A 19862-nucleotide genomic window follows, 5' to 3' on the forward strand; every position below is an offset into this window, starting at 1 on the left:
CATTCAGTTGTTTACTTTCTTTGTCGCTCCATTGGGAGACCCAGACAATTGGGGTGTATAGCTTCTGCCTCCGGAGGCCACACAAAGTATTACACTTAAAAGTGTAAAGCCCCTCCCCTTCTGCCTATACACCCCCCCCCGTGCATCACGGGCTTCTCAGTTTTTATGCTTTGTGCGAAGGAGGCTGACATCCACGCATAGCTCCACATCTTAGTCAGCAGCAGCTGCTGACTATGTCGGATGGAAGAAAAGAGGGCCCATAAAAGGGCCCCCAGCATGCTCCCTTCTCACCCCACTCTAGTCGGCGGTGTTGTTAAGGTTGAGGTACCCATTGCGGGTACATAAGCAGGAGCCACATGCTGTTTTCCTTCCCCATCCCTTAATGGGCTCTGGGTGAAGTGGGATCCTAATCGGTCTCTAGGCACAGGGGACCGTGCTCCCTCCGCAGCCCCTGGGGAATCTGCTGGACAGGAGCCGGGTATCGTCAGAGACAAGGCCCTGCTACTTTGAGGTACTCTGTGTCCCCGTGGGGACCGCGCATGGAGCGCTTGTGCCATATACACTGCAGCACTGCTGGGTGTGTTAGTGCGCCGGGGACTACCGCGCCGGCCGCGCTTATATGCCGGCCGCGCTTATAACTTTAGTCCCCGGCTTTTGCGGCCTAGTATCGCATATTCCCGCCCCCAGGCCTGTCAGTCAGGGGAAGGGCGGGACGCTGCACAGGACGTCAGCGCTGAGGGCTGGAGCATACTCTGTATCCTCCTCCCCCCTCATTCAGCACAGTGGGGCTCCAGATTCCCGCACTTTCTAGGGCACGCCCACGGCCCCCTCCTCCCCACAGAACGCCGGCAGCCATTCCTGTCAGCACTTCTAACGCTGGAGAGGAGAGACAACAGGCTCTGGGAGGCTCAGGCAGGGAATCTGGTGATCACACAACCGCTTTTTAGCGGTTGGTAAGCAGCACCTGAGGTGCTGGCCCCACTGAGTGCCGGAGTGTACATATATATATATATGTTTATATGCTATACATTTACACTGTACGGTCGCACTGTTGATTTTTGGCTATATACCCTCCTGGATTGTACTCAGAGGAGACAACAGCATGTCGTCCGCAAAAAGCAAGGGTGCCAAAGCACAGGCTTACTTTGCAACCTGTACTTCATGTGCGGCTATACTACCGGCAGGTTCCACTGACCCTCATTGTGTGCAATGCTCGGCCCCTGTGGCACTTACTCAGCCGGAGCCTCTGCTACTGGTGGCCCAGGTGGAACCACCTGCTACCACTGTCCAGGTGACAGGGACGGAGTTTGCAGTATTTGCTGACAAACTGTCTGAGAGTATGGATAAATGGTCTGCTAGGATACTTGAAGCCTTACAGTCCAGACCGGTGACTCAGGCCCCGGGCACTGTTCAATCATTGACCTCAGGCCCCCCTCAATTGGAGCAGCAAAGTGCTCCTGGGGTGACCCATGGATCCCGGGGTGAGGTCTCTGACATGGACCGCAGTCCCAGGCCGCCTAAGCGGGCTCGCTGGGAAATTCACTCGACTTCATCACACTATTCAGGGCCTCAGCAGGAGGACTCTCTGGATGATGAAGCGGAGGTAGCAGATCAGGATTCTGATCCTGAGACCGCGCTTAACCTGGATACACCTGATGGTGACGCCATAGTGAATGACCTTATAGCAACCATCAATCAGGTGTTGGATATTTCTCCACCAGCTCCTACAATTGAGGAGTCAGCTTCTCAGCAGGAGAAATTCCGTTTCAGGTCTCCCAAGCGTACATTGAGTATGTTTCTGGATCACTCTGACTTCAGAGAGGCAGTCCAGAAACACCGAGCTTGTCCAGATAAGCGTTTTTCCAAGCGCCTTAAGGATACACGTTATCCCTTCCCCCCTGACGTTGTCAAGGGCTGGGCTCAGTGTCCTAAGGTGGAGCCTCCTGTCTCCAGACTGGCGGCTAGATCCATAGTTGCAGTGGAAGATGGGGCTTCACTCAAGGATGCCACTGACAGACAGATGGAGCTATGGTTGAAATCCATCTATGAAGCTATCGGCGCGTCTTTTGCTCCAGCATTCGCAGCCGTCTGGGCACTCCAAGCTATCTCAGCTTGTCATGCGCAGATTAATGCAGTCACACGTACATCTGCTCCGCAAGTGGTGTCCTTAACCTCTCAGGCGTCGGCGTTTGCGTCCTACGCCATTAATGCTGTCCTGGACTCTACGAGCCGTACGGCGGTAGCATCCGCCAATTCGGTGGCAGTCCGCAGGGCCATGTGGCTACGTGAATGGAAGGCAGACTCCGCTTCCAAAAAGTTCTTAACCGGTTTGCCATTTTCTGGCGACCGCCTGTTTGGTGAGCGATTGGATGAAATCATTAAACAATCCAAGAGAAAGGACTCATCCTTACCCCAGTCCAAACCAAACAGACCTCAACCACGGAAGGTACAATCGAGGTTTCGGTCCTTTCGGCCCGCGGGAAGGTCTCAGTTCTCCTCGTCCAAAAGGCCTCAAAAGGATCAGAGGAACTCCGATTCATGGCGGTCTAAGTCACGTCCTAAAAAGACCGCCGGAGGAACCGCTCCCAAGGCGGCCTCCTCATGACTCTCGGCCTCCTCACACCGCATCCTCGGTCGGTGGCAGGCTTTCCCGCTTTTGCGACGCCTGGCTGCCACAGGTAAAAGACCGATGGGTGAGAGACATTCTATCCCACGGGTACAGGATAGAGTTCAGCTCTCGTCCTCCGACTCGATTTTTCAGAACATCTCCGCCCCCCGAGAGAGCCGATGCTCTTCTTCAGGCGGTGTGCACTCTGAAGGCGGAAGGAGTGGTGATCACTGTTCCTCTTCAGCAACAGGGTCACGGTTTTTACTCCAACTTGTTTGTGGTACCGAAAAAGGACGGATCCTTCCGTCCTGTTCTGGACCTAAAACTGCTCAACAAACACGTAAAAACCAGGCGGTTCCGGATGGAATCGCTCCGCTCCGTCATCGCCTCAATGTCCCAAGGAGACTTCCTGGCATCAATCGACATCAAAGATGCTTATCTCCACGTACCGATTGCACCAGAGCATCAGCGCTTCCTGCGTTTCGCCATAGGAGACGAACACCTTCAGTTCGTGGCACTGCCTTTCGGCCTGGCGACAGCCCCACGGGTCTTCACCAAGGTCATGGCAGCAGTGGTAGCAGTCCTACACTCTCAGGGACACTCGGTGATCCCTTACTTAGACGATCTGCTGGTCAAGGCACCCTCTCAAGTGGCATGCCAACACAGCCTGAACATTGCTCTGGAGACTCTCCAGAGTTTCGGGTGGATCATCAATTTTCCAAAGTCAAATCTGACACCGGCCCAATCACTGACATATCTTGGCATGGTGTTTCATACTCTCTCAGCGATAGTGAAGCTTCCGCTGGACAAACAGCGTTCACTACAGACAGGGGTGCAATCTCTCCTTCAAGGTCAGTCACACCCCCTGAGGTGCCTCATGCACTTCCTAGGGAAGATGGTAGCAGCAATGGAGGCAGTTCCTTTTGCGCAGTTTCATCTGCGTCCACTTCAATGGGACATTCTCCGCAAATGGGACGGGAAGTCGACGTCCCTCGACAGGAACGTCTCCCTTTCACGGGCAGCCAAGGCTTCCCTTCAGTGGTGGCTTCTCCCCAATTCTCTGTCGAAGGGGAAATCCTTCCTTCCCCCATCATGGGCTGTGGTCACGACGGACGCGAGCCTGTCAGGGTGGGGAGCGGTCTTTCTCCACCACAGGGCTCAGGGAACCTGGACTCCGACAGAGTCCTCCCTTCAGATCAATGTTCTGGAGATAAGGGCAGTGTATCTTGCCCTAAAGGCGTTCCAGCCGTGGCTGGAAGGCAAGCAGATCCGAATTCAGTCGGACAACTCCACAGCGGTGGCATACATCAACCACCTAGGGGGAACACGCAGTCGGCAAGCCTTCCAGGAAGTCCGGCGGATTCTGATGTGGGTGGAAGCCACGACCTCCACCATATCCGCAGTTCACATCCCGGGCGTAGAAAACTGGGAAGCAGACTTTCTCAGTCGCCAGGGCATGGACGCAGGGGAATGGTCCCTTCACCCGGACGTGTTTCAGGAGATCTGTTGCCGCTGGGGGATGCCGGACGTCGACCTAATGGCGTCCCGGCACAACAACAAGGTCCCAACATTCATGGCACGGTCTCAAGATCACAGAGCTCTGGCGGCAGACGCCTTAGTTCAGGATTGGTCGCAGTTTCAACTCCCTTATGTGTTTCCTCCTCTGGCACTGTTGCCCAGAGTGTTACGCAAGATCAGGTCCGACTGCCGCCGCGCCATACTCGTCGCTCCAGACTGGCTGAGGAGGTCGTGGTACCCGGATCTGTGGCATCTCACGGTGGGCCAACCGTGGGCACTACCAGACCGACCAGACTTGCTGTCTCAAGGGCCGTTTTTCCATCTGAATTCTGCGGCCCTCAACCTGACTGTGTGGCCATTGAGTCCTGGATCCTAGCGTCTTCAGGGTTATCTCAAGAGGTCATTGCCACTATGAGACAGGCTAGGAAACCAACGTCCGCCAAGATCTACCACAGGACGTGGAGGATATTCCTATCTTGGTGCTCTGATCAGGGTTTTTCTCCCTGGCCATTTGCCTTGCCCACTTTTCTTTCCTTCCTTCAATCCGGATTGAAAAAAGGGTTGTCGCTCGGCTCTCTTAAGGGACAAGTCTCAGCGCTCTCTGTGTTTTTTCAGAAGCGCCTGGCCAGACTTCCAAAGGTACGCACGTTCCTGCAGGGGGTTTGTCACATAGTCCCTCCTTACAAGCGGCCGTTAGAACCCTGGGATCTGAACAGGGTGCTGATGGCTCTTCAGAAACCACCTTTCGAGCCAATGAGGAATATTTCTCTCTCACGCCTTTCGCAGAAAGTGGTCTTCCTGGTAGCAGTCACATCACTTCGGAGAGTGTCTGAGCTAGCGGCGCTGTCATGCAAAGCCCCTTTCCTGGTGTTTCACCAGGACAAGGTGGTTCTGCGTCCGGTTCCGGAATTTCTCCCTAAGGTGGTATCCCCCTTTCATCTCAATCAGGATATCTCCTTACCCTCTTTTTGTCCTCATCCAGTTCACCAGTGTGAAAAGGACTTGCACTTGTTAGATCTGGTGAGAGCACTCAGACTCTACATTTCTCGTACGGCGCCCCTGCGCCGCTCGGATGCACTCTTTGTCCTTGTCGCTGGCCAGCGTAAAGGGTCACAGGCTTCCAAATCAACCCTGGCTCGGTGGATCAAGGAACCAATTCTCGAGGCTTACCGATCTTCTGGGCTTCCGGTTCCCTCAGGGCTGAAAGCCCATTCTACCAGAGCCGTGGGTGCGTCCTGGGCTTTGCGGCACCAGGCTACGGCTCAGCAGGTGTGTCAGGCGGCTACCTGGTCGAGCCTGCACACTTTCACGAAACACTATCAGGTGCATACCTATGTTTCGGCGGATGCCAGCCTAGGTAGGCAAGTCCTTCAGGCGGCGGTTGCCCACCTGTAGGAAAGGGCCGTTTTACGGCTCTATTACGAGGTATTATTTTACCCACCCAGGGACTGCTTTTGGACGTCCCAATTGTCTGGGTCTCCCAATGGAGCGACAAAAAAGAAGGGAATTTTGTTTACTTACCGTAAATTCCTTTTCTTCTAGCTCCAATTGGGAGACCCAGCACCCGCCCCTGTTCCCTTCGGGCTGTTGTTCTTTGTGTACACATGTTGTTCATGTTGAATGGTTTCAGTTCTCCGAAATTCCTTCGGATTGAATTTACTTTAAACCAATTTATAACTTTTCCTCCTTCTTGCTTTTGCACCAAAACTGAGAAGCCCGTGATGCACGGGGGGTGTATAGGCAGAAGGGGAGGGGCTTTACACTTTTAAGTGTAATACTTTGTGTGGCCTCCGGAGGCAGAGCTATACACCCCAATTGTCTGGGTCTCCCAATTGGAGCTAGAAGAAAAGGAATTTACGGTAAGTAAACAAAATTCCCTTCTTTTGTTTAAAAAAAGCAGATCACAGACATGGCACCAAACTAGAGTAATTTCAAATGTCAACTTTCTGGCTTTAAGAAACACTAAAAAAAATCATGAAAACATGATGTGCTAGCCAGTAACTGTTAATTTTCAAGACCAAACAGGGGAAAAAATGATGGAATCACTCAATTATGAGGAAAAAATTATGGAATCACACTAACTTTTCATTCCCAAAACTAACACCTGCATCAAATAAGATCTGCTCGTTAGTCTGCATCTAAAAAGGAGTGATCACACCTTTTGAAAGCTGTTGCACCAAGTTGACTGACATGAATCATGGCTCCAACACGAGATGTCAATTGAAACAAAGAAGAGGATTATCAAATTAAATCAGTAAATCATCACGCAATGTTGCAAAAGATATTGGTTGTTTTACAGTCAGCTGTGTCTTAAATCTGGACCAAATACAAACAACATGGGAAGGTTGTTAAAGGCAAACATACTGGTAGACCAAGGAAGACATCAAAGCTCAAGACAGGAAACTTAAAGCAATGTGTCTCCAAAACAGGAAATGAAACAACAAAACAAATGAGGAACGAATGGGAGGAAACTGGAGTCAATGTCTGTGACCGAACTGTAAGAAAGTGCCTAAAGGAAATGGGATTTACATACAGAAAAGCTAAACCATAAAAAGATGACTGCCTGAAGAGAAGATGTAAATTTCCACAGTCGTTGATGATATGGGGCTGCATGTCAGGTAAAGGCACTGGGGAGATGGCTGTCATTACTCTATGCCCAAGCTTACATTGAAATTTTGGACACTTTTCTTATCCCATCAATTGAAAGGATGTTTGGGGATGATGAAATCATTTATCAAGAGAATAATGCATGCTGCCATAGAGCAAAAAGTGTGAAAACATTCCTTGAAAAGACACATAAGGTCAATGTCATGGCCTGCAAATAGTCCGGATCTCAATCCAATTGAAAATCTTTGGTGGAAGTTGAAGAAAATGGTCCATGACAAGGCTCCAACCTTCAAAGCTTATCTGGCAACAGCAATCAGAGAAAGTTGACGCCAGATTGATGAAGAGAACTGTTTGTCACTCATTAAGTCTATGCCTCAGAAACTGCAAGCTGTTCTAAAAGCCAGAGGTGGTGCAACACAATACTAGTGATGTATTGGAGGGTTCTTTTGTTTGTTTGTTTGTTTGTTTGTTTTTTCATGATTCCATAATTTTTTTTCCTCATACTTGAGTGATTCCATAATTTTTCCCCCTGTTTGGCCTTGAAAAGTAACTGTTACTGGTTAGCACATTATGTTTTCATGATATTTCTTTTAGTGTTTCTTAAAGCCAGAAAGTTGACATTTGAAATGACTTTAATTTTGATTTAAAAAAAAAAGCAGATCACAGGCATGGCACAAAACTAAACAACTAAATGAACGTCCTCAGAGCCAGGTGAGTCCATAATTTTTTTTCAGGGCTTGTAGTAAGTGAACCGTTCTCATCAGGTCTAAGATCTGTTTAATAATGTATGCTATTTGTATTACGAAAACTGGCGGCAGATCCACTCCAAGTGTCACCTGAAGTATGATAAGCTGGGTCTTGACTCATATGATCTTTACAGGGAATGGTTTATTCACCTTTACATTTTAGGAAACCTAAAATACCTTTTTTTTTTTTTTATATATATATAAAAAAAAAACCCACAGAAAACATATATTATTATAATATATATATATATTTATATATATATATATATAATTTTTTATCTGTCCGAATAAATTTGCATTGTTGCCATTACGTATGGGAAAGTTGAAGTGGTCCATCCACGGCGGCCAATAACTGTTCAGCTATTTCAGCTGTGCCTTGTGGTCGTCCTTAGGAAGGAATTTCCAAACATAACAACATTTTTGATATATTTCTGAATTAAACCCTCAAGCCTAATAAAACAATGCTCTGAGCAGTTGCCTGTCCCATTCTGAGATTGACAGTGGAGTATTATGAAACTGTCTGATCCTTCTTACATGCTACACAAATCCATTTACTTGTATCCCATCCGCTGTGAGTGCCCGCAGGCAACTGGAGATTAAAATCCTCAAGCAAATCCATAAATCAGATCACGTTCAAATGTCACAAACCACATCCTCCAACCACCCCACCCACGTGCACCACGCATGCCCAAGCAATGCCGCACATAACTCCTGCTCATAACCCTTTATTACTCACACTGGTAGAGAGGGGGCTCTGTCCTTGCAGCACTATGGGGAGGAGAGGTGGTAGTGTCAGGGGCCTCCTTCTCCCAGTGATTTATGAAGCGGGTAATGAGTTTTCACAGCTTTACTGCCACTTTGTTCTCATCTGAGTCAGTCTCATAAATCGTGAAGACAACAGTTTAACTCTTGACTGCCCAGTTGCACAAAGTATAATTTCTGGGTCCACGGGATCATAAAAATGAAATAAAGCAGGTCATTCACATAGATTAACCCCTTTTATTTTCTATTTCACTGCAGCGTTCATCATCATGATCGTGATGGCACTCATCCGTATCGGCGAAGGCAAAGGGGAAGGTAAACCCCCTATGGCAGATGTCTCTGGGATCCGAAATCTGTTTGGGGTGTGTGTGTATTCCTTCATGTGTCAGCATTCTCTGCCTTCACTGATCACACCTGTGTCCAGGAAGAAACATTTGACCGGACTTGTCCTCCTGGACTATGTGCTGGTCCTGTCTTTCTACAGCCTTCTTTGCTTCACGGCTATATTCTGCTTCTCCTCCGGGAGCCTGATGGACATGTACACTCTGAACTTCAGCGGATGTAGCCCCTTTGTGCCTACAGTGATTGGCTACTTTCTCGGATTATTTCCAGTCTTCACTATCAGCACTAATTTCCCCATCATTGCTGTCACACTGCGAAACAACTGGAGGACTCTTTTTCATCGGGAAGGTGGTACATATCCCTGGCTTGTGGACCGTATTGTGTTTCCACTCATAACGCTGGTGCCACCTATCATTGTGGCATTTTGTACAAACCACCTAGAACTCTTAGTGAGTGTCACGGGTGCCTATGCAGGAAATGGCATCCAATACGTAATTCCAGCGTTTCTCGTGTTCTGCAGTCGCAAAGACTCCGCCCTGGTGTATGGACCCGATAGTAGTAATAAGCACCGGTCTCCTTTTAAACAAGTGGGTTGGGTGTGGTTTGTTCTGCTTTGGGCATTAACCTGCTTTATTTATGTCACTGCCAACATAATCCTAACTGATGTTAACCTGTAAGCATTACAAACCATGATCATCATGGCCTGAGCAAGACGGTTATGTGCAGGACACATGAACGGCACTTGTTTTACTGTATACTGCCGCAAGTTCACTGGGGCTGGCCCCATTCTCACTGGACATATCCTATGCTATTAGGACGACCACAGTTAAGACTGCTTGTTAAGAAGAAATCATAATCATAAACTAATTTTACTAAAGGGATATTTCACCAGGTCAAAAGTTGCCAGTTATTACTTTCATTCTATTCCAGTTTCTCCATTTTTGGTTCTTTAAAATCTGCCATATGGTTACAGAGATACGGGCCTTTTTATTTAATGCTAATTTTTGTTTCTTTTTTCCAAGGGGGGTGTGACACTCCCCCAGGGAATCTTGAAAGCCTCGTCCGCTTGGTAAAGACCAGAAAAAATGGCACTAAATAAAAAAAAAAAAAAGTCCATATCTCTGGAACCATAGGGCAGATAAAAAAAATAAATAAATTAAAAATAATAAATAAATACTTGGGATCATTAAGCAAAATTGGCCACTTTTGAGCTGATGATAGGTCCTCTTTAACAGTGCCTTGTCTTCTTTCTGGCAAATAATGGGTTCACTACCAGGAAGACATTGCCTGTACTGCACTGGCATGTAAAAGGGATGATTATTGCCTTTATATCAAAAAAGGGAATGCAGGCACACCTTGTGTCGCTGACCGACCTGACCATGGGGCGGTCTGATGCCCGCGGAGTTCCTCTCTCCAACACAACCTCGCTGCTCTGTGACCATAGACCGGCATTCTGGACTACACTGTGCACAGTGGATAGCTACTTGTTTGTAAGCGAAATAAAATTAAGACTCGGAGACTCAATTTGTGTTTTATTGAAGGACTTCCTTTAAAAAACTGTTTTAAAGCCTACACTTGCACAGCACGTGCCCAGGGCATACTGATTACAGATGCTTCTGGTGCTGATTAGATTCCTCGCCACCCCACCCCCCTTCTCATCTCTCTCCAAGAGCAGAGGTGATTTATGAGTACATTACTCCCGGCCCTGATGAAATCTGTATGTGGCACAGCTTTGCTTGTTTTCTACACAATATATACTGTGTGTTTAAGTTTATTTCTATGTGCTTTCTGTGATTGTGGCACACTGTTAGGAGGTGGACAATGACATTCATTGTGTATGTTATGGGCTTAAAGAAAAAAAATCCATCTTATTATATATGTGTTCTCCAACCATTTTATTGTAAGAACGCCCTGCAATCCTCCTACAGTATGGCTCTACAATGTTGCAGTTTGTGGCTTACTTCTATGTTGGTTTTTTTTTCTTCTATGCCGGCCATAAAATGAATAACAGTTTTCTAAGGGTTTAACATACAAGCCTAGCCGCAGGGAATGTGATATAATAAAAAGTAACCAATATGACATCCTCTGTAGCTCAAGGTGGTTCTCTAAAGCCATTTCATTATCCTATGGAAATAACGTCACATACACCCATGTGACTGCTGCAGGCCATAGTGATCTTGTGCCATACATATGCCATCAACCCTACAGTCCCCATACACAATGGATAGCTGTCGGATGAACGATAGTTTGGACAGCTGTTTGCCGACAACTACCGTATTTTTCGATTTTATAAGACGCACTCCAAATTTAGAGAAAAAAAAAAAATGAGGTCTGTCTTATACTCCGGTGGTATCTTACCAGAGGGGGCGGCAGCGGTGGTGGAGTGGGGTCACAGGAGGCAGGGGCGGTGCTGGAGTGGGGTGATGCTGCTGGCAGCGATGGGGTCTGTGCTGACAGCGGTCAGGCTGTGCTAGCTGTGTGGAGCAGGCCAGTGCGATGGGTGTTCCAGATGCTCTGTCAGCACTGTGGGCTTCAAAGAAATGGTGTTCGGAGCGGCGTGTGTGCAGATTGAGCTCTCATCTCAATGACAAGCCGAGATTTCATCTGCGTATGCGCCACCTCCGGGCGCTATTTTCCTTAAGTCTGTTACTGGGAGATCAATGTGCTGGAGGTGGCGCATGTGTAATGACCGTTGGTCCGAAGAGAATCCAGTGGGTCATAAACCGAGACAGAGGCAGAAATAAACAAGGGTTCCTTTACTGGGTTGAGAATTAAGGCCCCGTCACGCTACGATATATCTAACAATATGTCGTCGGGGTCACAGAATTTGTGACGCACATCCGGCATTGTTAGAGATGTCGTAGCGTGTGACACCACCGAATCACTGTTAACGAGCAAAAATACTCACCTTATCGTTGCTCGTTGACACGTCGTTCATTTTCATAATGTCGTTCCTCCTTCTGCGCGCCGGTTGTTCGTCATTCCTGAGGCAGCACACATCGCTACGTGTGACACCCCGTAAACGACGAACACAGCTTACCTGCGTCCCGCTGGCAATGCGGAAGGAAGATGGTGGGCGGGATGTTACGTCCCGCTCATCTACGCTTCTATTGGGCGGCCGCTGTGTGACGCCGAACGTCCCATCCCCTTCAGGAAGAGGGTGTTCGCCGCCCACAGCGACGTCGTTAGGGTGGTAAGTACGTGTGTTAACGACATTGTGCGCCACGGGCAACAAATTGCCCATGACGCACAAACGACGGGGGCGGGTGCGATCGCATGATATATCGTCGCGTGTGTCGGGGCCTTTAGAGTATGATTCAAAATAAATGATTGACATAAGAACCCCTCAAAGCACCACAAAAGTGAAATTAGCACACTCGGCTTTTAGCCGGAATCAATGCGCCGATCTCAGAGTTCCCGGGTTATGTATATTACCTCAGGAACCGGGAATAAATGTACCTACTCACCAGGTTATACAAAGAAAAACAATTAACTATAAAGGCATAAGGCGTAAATCCAATGGGGGCACTCTGAGGGAACCTCTGAGATGGCGCACTGAGTATAACTTATCACCACTAATAACAAAGCCTTACAGCCTTTTACCAATGTTGGTTTTACACTGAACAAAGGGATACCCGGGTATTTTAAAACTATGGTACCGTTAACTTCAAGGGAAGTTTCACACAGGCCTGTGGTCAGAGTCTGCTGTATATAATTCCAGAGAAGGAAGAAAAAGGAAACACAAAAATCTTCTTCTTGCTCTAAGGATATCTTCACCCCGATCCTGCCACGACAGGGACCCCGGACTTAGTCGATAATAGCCAATTACTCCACACAGAACATGGTCTCAGGCCCACAGCTCTGTAGTAATCCTCACACAGAATACAGGCTTCCTTGGTCCAGAGAACAGGCCTCTCAGGAAATTGGCAGCCCGAGCTCAGCACACTTTCTCTGAGGTAACTCATGTATCTACAGGGTCTCTGACCCAAAACCCTGCTGAACAGTGCAGGCAGGCAGAACTCACAGGGTCCTACTGCACTGCTGACACAATCACATTTCAGACTCTCACACTTTACCACACTAGAGGTTGGCGTCCCCGACAGACCTCCCCACTCAAATTCGTCCTGTGCATAGCGCTGAGGGGGTATTCCCGCTGTAGGGCGAGTGGTTCTTCTGAGGCCCACCCCGACAGATTCAGGCCTCAAGGGGGCAGGAGACTTTTCAGCAGTGTCATCATAGGGAGCACATGATGCTGTTCCCTTCTGAGGTAAAGCACCCTGTGACCCATCATCCACGTCAGGTGGCTGACCTAATTCCGCACCTTCAGAAGGGCATGTTTCAGACTCGACACACTCTCCACACGGGGGCAAATCCATCACAGGGGCCAGGTTGACAGGTGCAGTGGAAGGCACATCAAACTCATCAGGCATTCCCCTCACCCTTTGGGGAGCAGTCTTGGCTTCTGTAGAAACGGGATTCGTGTCTTTGAACCAACAGCGCTGTAACATGTTACGGTGAACATTACGAGTAGGTCCCCCAGTCCCCACCAGCTCGACCTTGTCGACTGGAATCTCAGGGCTCAACCGTTTTACTATCCGGTAGGGAGTTGCTTCCCAATGGTCATCCAGTTTCCCCATCGGTCGTTTGACCCTTACTAACACTCTATCCCCCGGAGCGAAGGGCTCTGCTTGCACCGGTTGTTTGTATTTATGAGACACCTGACTGAGTCGACTACTCACCACCTGATGCACCACTTCTAGTGATCCCGATGCTCTCAAACTCATTCATATGTGGTCCGAGGAGAATCAGAGGAGTGATTGGGCATGTTCAAATCTTCAATATCCCTCCTGGGCCTCCTGAACATCAACATGTATGGCGAGTAGCCAGTGGTGCTGTGCACCCGGTTATTGTAGGCCCACATTAGTTCAGGAAGGTAATCGGGTCAGCGAGCCTGCTGCCTGTCTTCCAAGGTTCTCAACATCTGTATCAGGATACGATTAAATCGCTCGCAAGCCCCATTTCCTTGGGGATGATAAGGCATCGTTCTCGAATGTGCTATACCATACAGTTGATGCAGCCCCTCCATCAAGGTCCCCTGGAAGCATGCCCCCTGATCTGAGTTTATCCTTCGAGGACACCCAAATACCTGCAGAAAATGTCGACATACGGCCTCAGCCACCGTCTGGTCTCTTGTTGGCACTGCCACCGCATATTTAGTAAAATGATCTGTCATTACGAAGCAATAGGAGCACCCAGACGTTGAGTACCCTATCAAGACATAATCAATGATGAGCAATTCTAAGTGGGCAGAGGTCTTAATAGTTTGTGTAGGAGCCCGCTGCTCAGGACTCTTGTTGAGTCCACAGACCTGACATGCCTCTGCCACTATTCCCCCCGATCAGGGCAATAGAGGACTCGCTGTAGCCACTGGAGTGTCTTTTCCAAAGTGGGCTCCTTTTTCATGCGCCTCGCGAGCGACTACCTGGCCCATCTTTACAGGGATTACCAGCTGATACCAGTGTTGCAGCTCAGGTGGCAGATACACCTTACGATACAAGAGGCCCTTTTCCACACAACCTATCCCATTGTCTAATTTAATTCCTTCTGCTGACAGCTGGGCCTTGTCCTTTTATACCTGGCCAAATCTCATTTTGTACCCAAGCGCGCACTAGTGTAATGTCTGGGCACTCGCTCTGGTCTTTCACCCAATCTGAAGGCGTTTTGCCCAGGACACACGGCATTCCAGATGCCACCCCACTTGAGTGTACCACACTATGGAAAATAGGTACCTGCCTCAAGTCGGGGGTTTTGGTGTCCTCCAATTTGTCATCAACACTTTCCCCTGCGGACCCAAGGGGTACCCTTGACCGCGCGTCCGCATTTCCATTTTCTCGCCCAGAGCGAAACTTAATCTGATAATTAAACTGAGCAAGGCGAGTGACCCACCTGCTCCAACGCTCCTAGTTTCGCATTCTTCAAGTGAGCCAGAGGGTTATTATCAGTCATAACACCTCAGATCCCGTTAAATACTCGGCAAAGCGTTCGGTCATTGCCCACACCAGGGCCAGTAGTTCTAGGCGAAATGAACTGTAGTTAGCCGGGTTGCGCTCAGTGTCTCTTAAAGACCTGCTGCCATAGGCGATAACTCGCTCTCGGCCATCCTGCATTTGTGCCAGTACCGCCCCCAACCCATGAAGACTACCATCTGTGTACAACCGGAAAGGGGCATCAAACCGGGCATACGCAAACAAAGGGGCACTAGTTAGGGCAGCTTTCACCTCTTCAAATTCCTTTTGCTGCTGGGACCCCCATTGGATAGGGCGGTCGCGAGGGCCCAATGCTGTCCCTCTTAAAAGTGCATTCAGGGGACCCACAACTTGTGAAAACCTGGGCACAAAGCGTCAATAATACCCCGCCAACCCCAAGAAAGCCCGAACCTCCCGCAAGGTACTGGGAAGGGGCCACTCCTGGACCGCCAGGGCTTTGTTGGCTACGGGTAACACCCTGTCGGGGGTCACTACATGGCCTAAATACTCTCCATACGGCTTTTGAACAGTTGACATTTCTTTGGTTTTATTTTCAAGCCATGACGGCTGAGCTGTCGGAGCACTTGGCGCAATTTCTCGAGATGGTCTTCGAATGATGTTCCAAATACCACGAAGTCATCCAAATATATCAGGACCGACTCAAAATTCAGATCGCCTAAGCAATGTTCCATCAGGAGTTGGAAGTTTCCCGGGGCATTAGTGAGTTCAAAAGGCATCCGATTGAATTCGTAGAGCCCCATTGGCAGAACAAATGCTGTCTTAGCCCGGTTTTTCTCAGCCATCGGTACCTGCCGATAGCCGCTCGCTAATCGCCTCTCTGATCTTTCTCCTTTCAGACTCTTTTTAGCCCGCAGTCACACAACTGTCTCAGGCAGCTCAGGCTCAGCACGCATTAGTGATGCTTCTCCTGGAAAATATAGAAAAATTATAGCTCTCAAAATGTGGTGATGGTTAGACAAAAAAAGCAAATTTATTGTCGGGGTCACGGTGTTTGTGACGCACATCCGGCGTCGTTAGCGACATCGCAGAGTGTGACACGTACAAGCGACCTACAACGATCGCAAAAATGGTAAAAATCGTTGGTGTTGGAGAGGTCGTCCAAACACCAAATATCGTTGTCTGGTGAGTAGCGATGTTGTTCCTCGTTCCTGCGGCATCACACATCGCTATGTGTGACACCGCAGGAGCGACGAACCTCTCCTTACCTGCCGTCTACCGGCAATGAGGAAGGAAGGAGGTGGGCGGCATGTTCCAGCCGCTCATCTCCGCCCCTCCTCTGCTATTGGACGGCTGCCGTGTGACGTCGCTGTGACGCCGCACAAATCGCCTCCTTAGTAAGGAGGCGGTCGCCGGCAACAGCGACGTCGCTAGGCAGGTAAGTGCGTGTGACGGGTGTAAGCGAAGTTGTGCGACACGGGCAGTGATTTGTCCATGACGCACAACTGACGGGGGTGGGTACGCTCGCTAGCGATATCGGTAACGATATTGCAGCGTGTAGAGTACCCCTAACTCTGCCTGCCTCATTATAGTGAATGAATCCCTTGGGGGTGTCATCTGAATCACCTCATTCAGATATTTAGATGGAAACCCCGTATGTAGATACTCAGCGTAGAGTACAGGATAAATGTGATCTAAAATTGAACGTAAAATGTTCGTAATAAAATTTTCAACTCAATCCACAGAAAAAAACAAATCCCATTTAGGTCGGTCAGGTGTCATTGGAAACATAGGGGGCTTGCATGTTACTGGTAGTACAAAGGCTCTGGAAAAGCAAAATTTCCTCTCCCCATTAAAGAAATTCAACAAATACGCCCCTCCCTTCCCTTTATAGTGTGCCTAAAACACATTTAGTGTCCACATGTTTGGCATTACTATTGTGAGGGGAGCCCGCTTAATTTGTGGGACCTGTGTCTCCAGAAGCAAAAGCTGGGCACAATGTATAGGTACTACAATGTTCTGGTGTCACGCTCACCACTAGGTGATGGTACTGTGGCGAGCTAGAAACTGAACCCTCTAGACCACAGGGAGACCCCGGGTCTACGCAAACGTGGGATAGAGGACCAGGACTGTGCCAGCTGATCCCCAGGACAGGGGCAGACACAGAAGAAGATGGACAGAGTCTCAAGTGCAGACAGAGACCAGCAGGGTGGCTCAAGGCAGGTAGCGCAAGGCAGGACAGACAGGCAGAGTCTCTAGCACTAACAGCGCAGGACAGACAGACATAGTTACTAACAAGGCAGACGGCAGGGCCAGGGTGGACAGGCAGGCAGAGTCCAGGTACAGGGAGGACAGGCTGTTAGCCAGGTATGGGCAGGGACCAGACTGGAACCAGGTGCCTACAGGCAGGATGGGCTGGACCCCAGGTGCCAACAGGCAGGGCGGGCTAGACCCAGGTGCCAACAGGCAGGATGGGCTGGGAACCAGATACCGGACAGAACAGAACCAGATAAGACAGGCAGGAACGGGATGGGACCAGACGGTACAGATGACAACTAGACAGAACAAACTGACTAACGGAATCTATGGTGTTAAACAATAAAACCCCTAGTGGGAGACTGCCCTAAATATTCAGTGCATCTCAGCGATAGGCTGAGAGACACTTCCTGGGAGTGGCATGCTGGCCTTTTAAGAAAGGAGCAGCGGCACGCACGTACCCCCTAGGAGCCCTCCCGGAGGTCCTGTGACGTGCGCACAGACTCCAGTAAGCAGTTGGCAGAGGAACCCATGTGGAAGAGTGAACAGGGACGCCGGGCAGCGAGGGAGCCGGCTGCAGTGGTGAGTCACTGTGCGTCCCTGCAAGAGGTGAGAGACAGGGAAGCAGCGTTACAACTAGACACTACAATGTACAGGCACTAGAACGGCAGATTTGCAATTTTCACTCTGCAGCATTCAGTGCTACTTGCATCTGGAAAACACCCATGGATTCAAAATTGTCACACTTGTAGATAAATTCCCAGAAGGGTGTAATTTTCAAAATAGGGACATTTGAAGGGGAATTCTGCTCTTCTGGCACTTAGGGGCTTTGTATATGAAGTCCACAAACTATTGTAGGAATCTGCGCTCCCGAATCTCGCCATGTGGCTAAACAGTACTATAGAACCACATATGGGGTATTTCCACTTTCAGCAGAAATTGTGTAACAAATTTCGGTGCCAATTTTGCCCACTTTCCAATGTAAAAATGCTATATATGGGGCTAAAACTATTTATTTTTTAGGTAAAAATATAATAATTTTTTTCTTCACCGCACAATTGTATAAAATTATGTGACACATCCGTGGTTTTAATAAACTCCCTGCACCACTAGATGAATTAATTTAAAGGTGTAGTTTGTAAAAGGGGGTCATTTATGGAGGAGTTCTGCTGTTCTGGCACCTCAGGGGCTCTGTCAATGTGACATGGTACCTGCAAACCATGACAGCAAAAGCTGCAGTATAATATTGCTCTGCTTCCCTTCTGAGCTTTGCACTTTACCTTAAAAGTAGTTCCAAATTATGTGTATGTTATTGGTGCTCTCAGGAGAAATTGCACAACAAACTAAGTTCCATTTTTTTATTAGCCATTATAAAAAAAATTAAATTTGGGGCGAAAACAACATTTTAGTGGTAAAATGTACATAAAATTCTGTGAGGCAAATGTGGTGTCAATGTAAGAGGGCGGTGAATGAAAAGCACAGTCCATTATCAACTTAGAATATCTGCTGTTTTAAAAGGACAAGCAGGAACTGAAGAATAGAGTGTGTGTTCTCAAGGGAAGAGTTTAGAAGAGAAGTACTGTACTCAGTGAGGAAAGCTGCCTATTAAAGTTGGACTTGCGGCTCAGAAGGTTGTACTACACTGCGTGCAAACTTATTAGGCAAATGAGTATTTTGATCACATGATACTTTTTATACATCGTGTCCTACTCCAAGTTGTATAGGCTTGAGAGCCAACTACCAATTAAGTAAATCAGGTGATGTGCATCTCTGTAATGAGGAGGGGTGTGGTGTAATGACATCAACACCCTATATAAGGGGTGCATACTTATTAGGCAACTTCCTTTCCTTTGGCAAAATGGGTCAGAAGAGAGATTTGACGGGCTCTGAAAAATCCAAAATTGTGAGATGTCTTGCAGAGGGATACAGCAGTCTTGAAATTGCCAAACTTTTGAAATGTGATCACCGACCAATCAAGCGTTTCATGGCAAATAGCCATGGGTCGCAAGAGGCATGTTGGGCAAAAAAGGCGCAAAATACTTGCCCATGAATTGAGGAAAATCAAGCGTGAAGCTGCCAAGATGCCACCAGTTTGGCCATATTTCGGAGCTGCAACGTTACTAGAATATCAAAAAGCACAAGGTGTGCCATACTCAGGGACATGGCCAAGGTAAGGTAGGCTGAAAAACGACCACCTTTGAACAAGAAACATAAGATAAAATGTCAAGACTGGGCCAAGAAATATCTTAAGGCTATGTGCGCACTTACCGGATTTTGCCGCGGATTTGCTGCATGTTTCGCTGCAGAAAATGTTCATAACATCTCTGCAGTGAATCACCAGCAAATCCTATGGAGAAAAAAAATCCTGTGCGCACTGGGCGGAATTTGACAGCTGCATGTTTTGCTGCGGGAATCCCGCAGCAAAAACAAGTGCATGTCACTTCTTTTCCGCACATCGCTGCGGGATTTCACTCCATTGACTCCAATGTTAATCATGAAATCCCGCAGGGAATAACGCAGGCAGCAAATTCTGTGCGGTTCACTGCGTTTTGCTGCGTTATTCCCTGCGGTATTTCGCGGTTTACCTCCGGTAATGTACATCGCCTGTCTGCGGTTTTGCAGGGAAGTGATGTCATTACAGGAAGAGGAAGCCGTGCAGAGAGTAAACACACACACATCACAGACACAGATAGACATCACAGACACATAGAACACAGACACATAGAACACACATAGAAAGAAAACGGAAATATAGAAAACAAAGAACGTGGGCTCCGCTGCATATTTACCGTCCAGCCGAGGTAAGCACACAGCGGCGGCCCGGTATTCTCAGGCTGGGGAGGGAGAGGGGCAGGGATAATGTCCCCCGCCTCACTCCCCCTCCCGCAGCCGAGAATATCAGCCGCAGCTGCCCCGGCACTGTCGCATGCATTATGCAGCACTACCGGCGTGTCCTCGGCTCTTCTTGCCGCCGTGTAGCAGTGGCAGCAAGGTAATACAAGGGGTTAATGATGGTGGGGGACCACCGCCATTAACTCC

General features: G+C 48.6%; 1 protein-coding gene across 2 annotated transcripts in view; it reads left to right on the top strand.

Moving 5' to 3' along the window:
• Positions 1 to 9699, top strand: part of SLC38A12 (solute carrier family 38 member 12) — a 91179-nt gene extending 81480 nt beyond the window's left edge. For both annotated transcript variants that reach the window (XM_075349655.1, XM_075349654.1), the window contains exon 10: positions 8500 to 9699. In XM_075349655.1, the coding sequence (XP_075205770.1) occupies positions 8500 to 9260 (761 nt within the window). In that variant the 3' untranslated portion in view covers positions 9261 to 9699. The remainder of the gene's footprint in view (positions 1 to 8499) is intronic.
• The last annotated feature ends 10163 nt before the right edge of the window (positions 9700 to 19862 follow it).

Source organism: Anomaloglossus baeobatrachus, chromosome 5, assembly GCF_048569485.1.
Source record: "Anomaloglossus baeobatrachus isolate aAnoBae1 chromosome 5, aAnoBae1.hap1, whole genome shotgun sequence".
NCBI classification, from domain to species: domain Eukaryota; kingdom Metazoa; phylum Chordata; class Amphibia; order Anura; family Aromobatidae; genus Anomaloglossus; species Anomaloglossus baeobatrachus.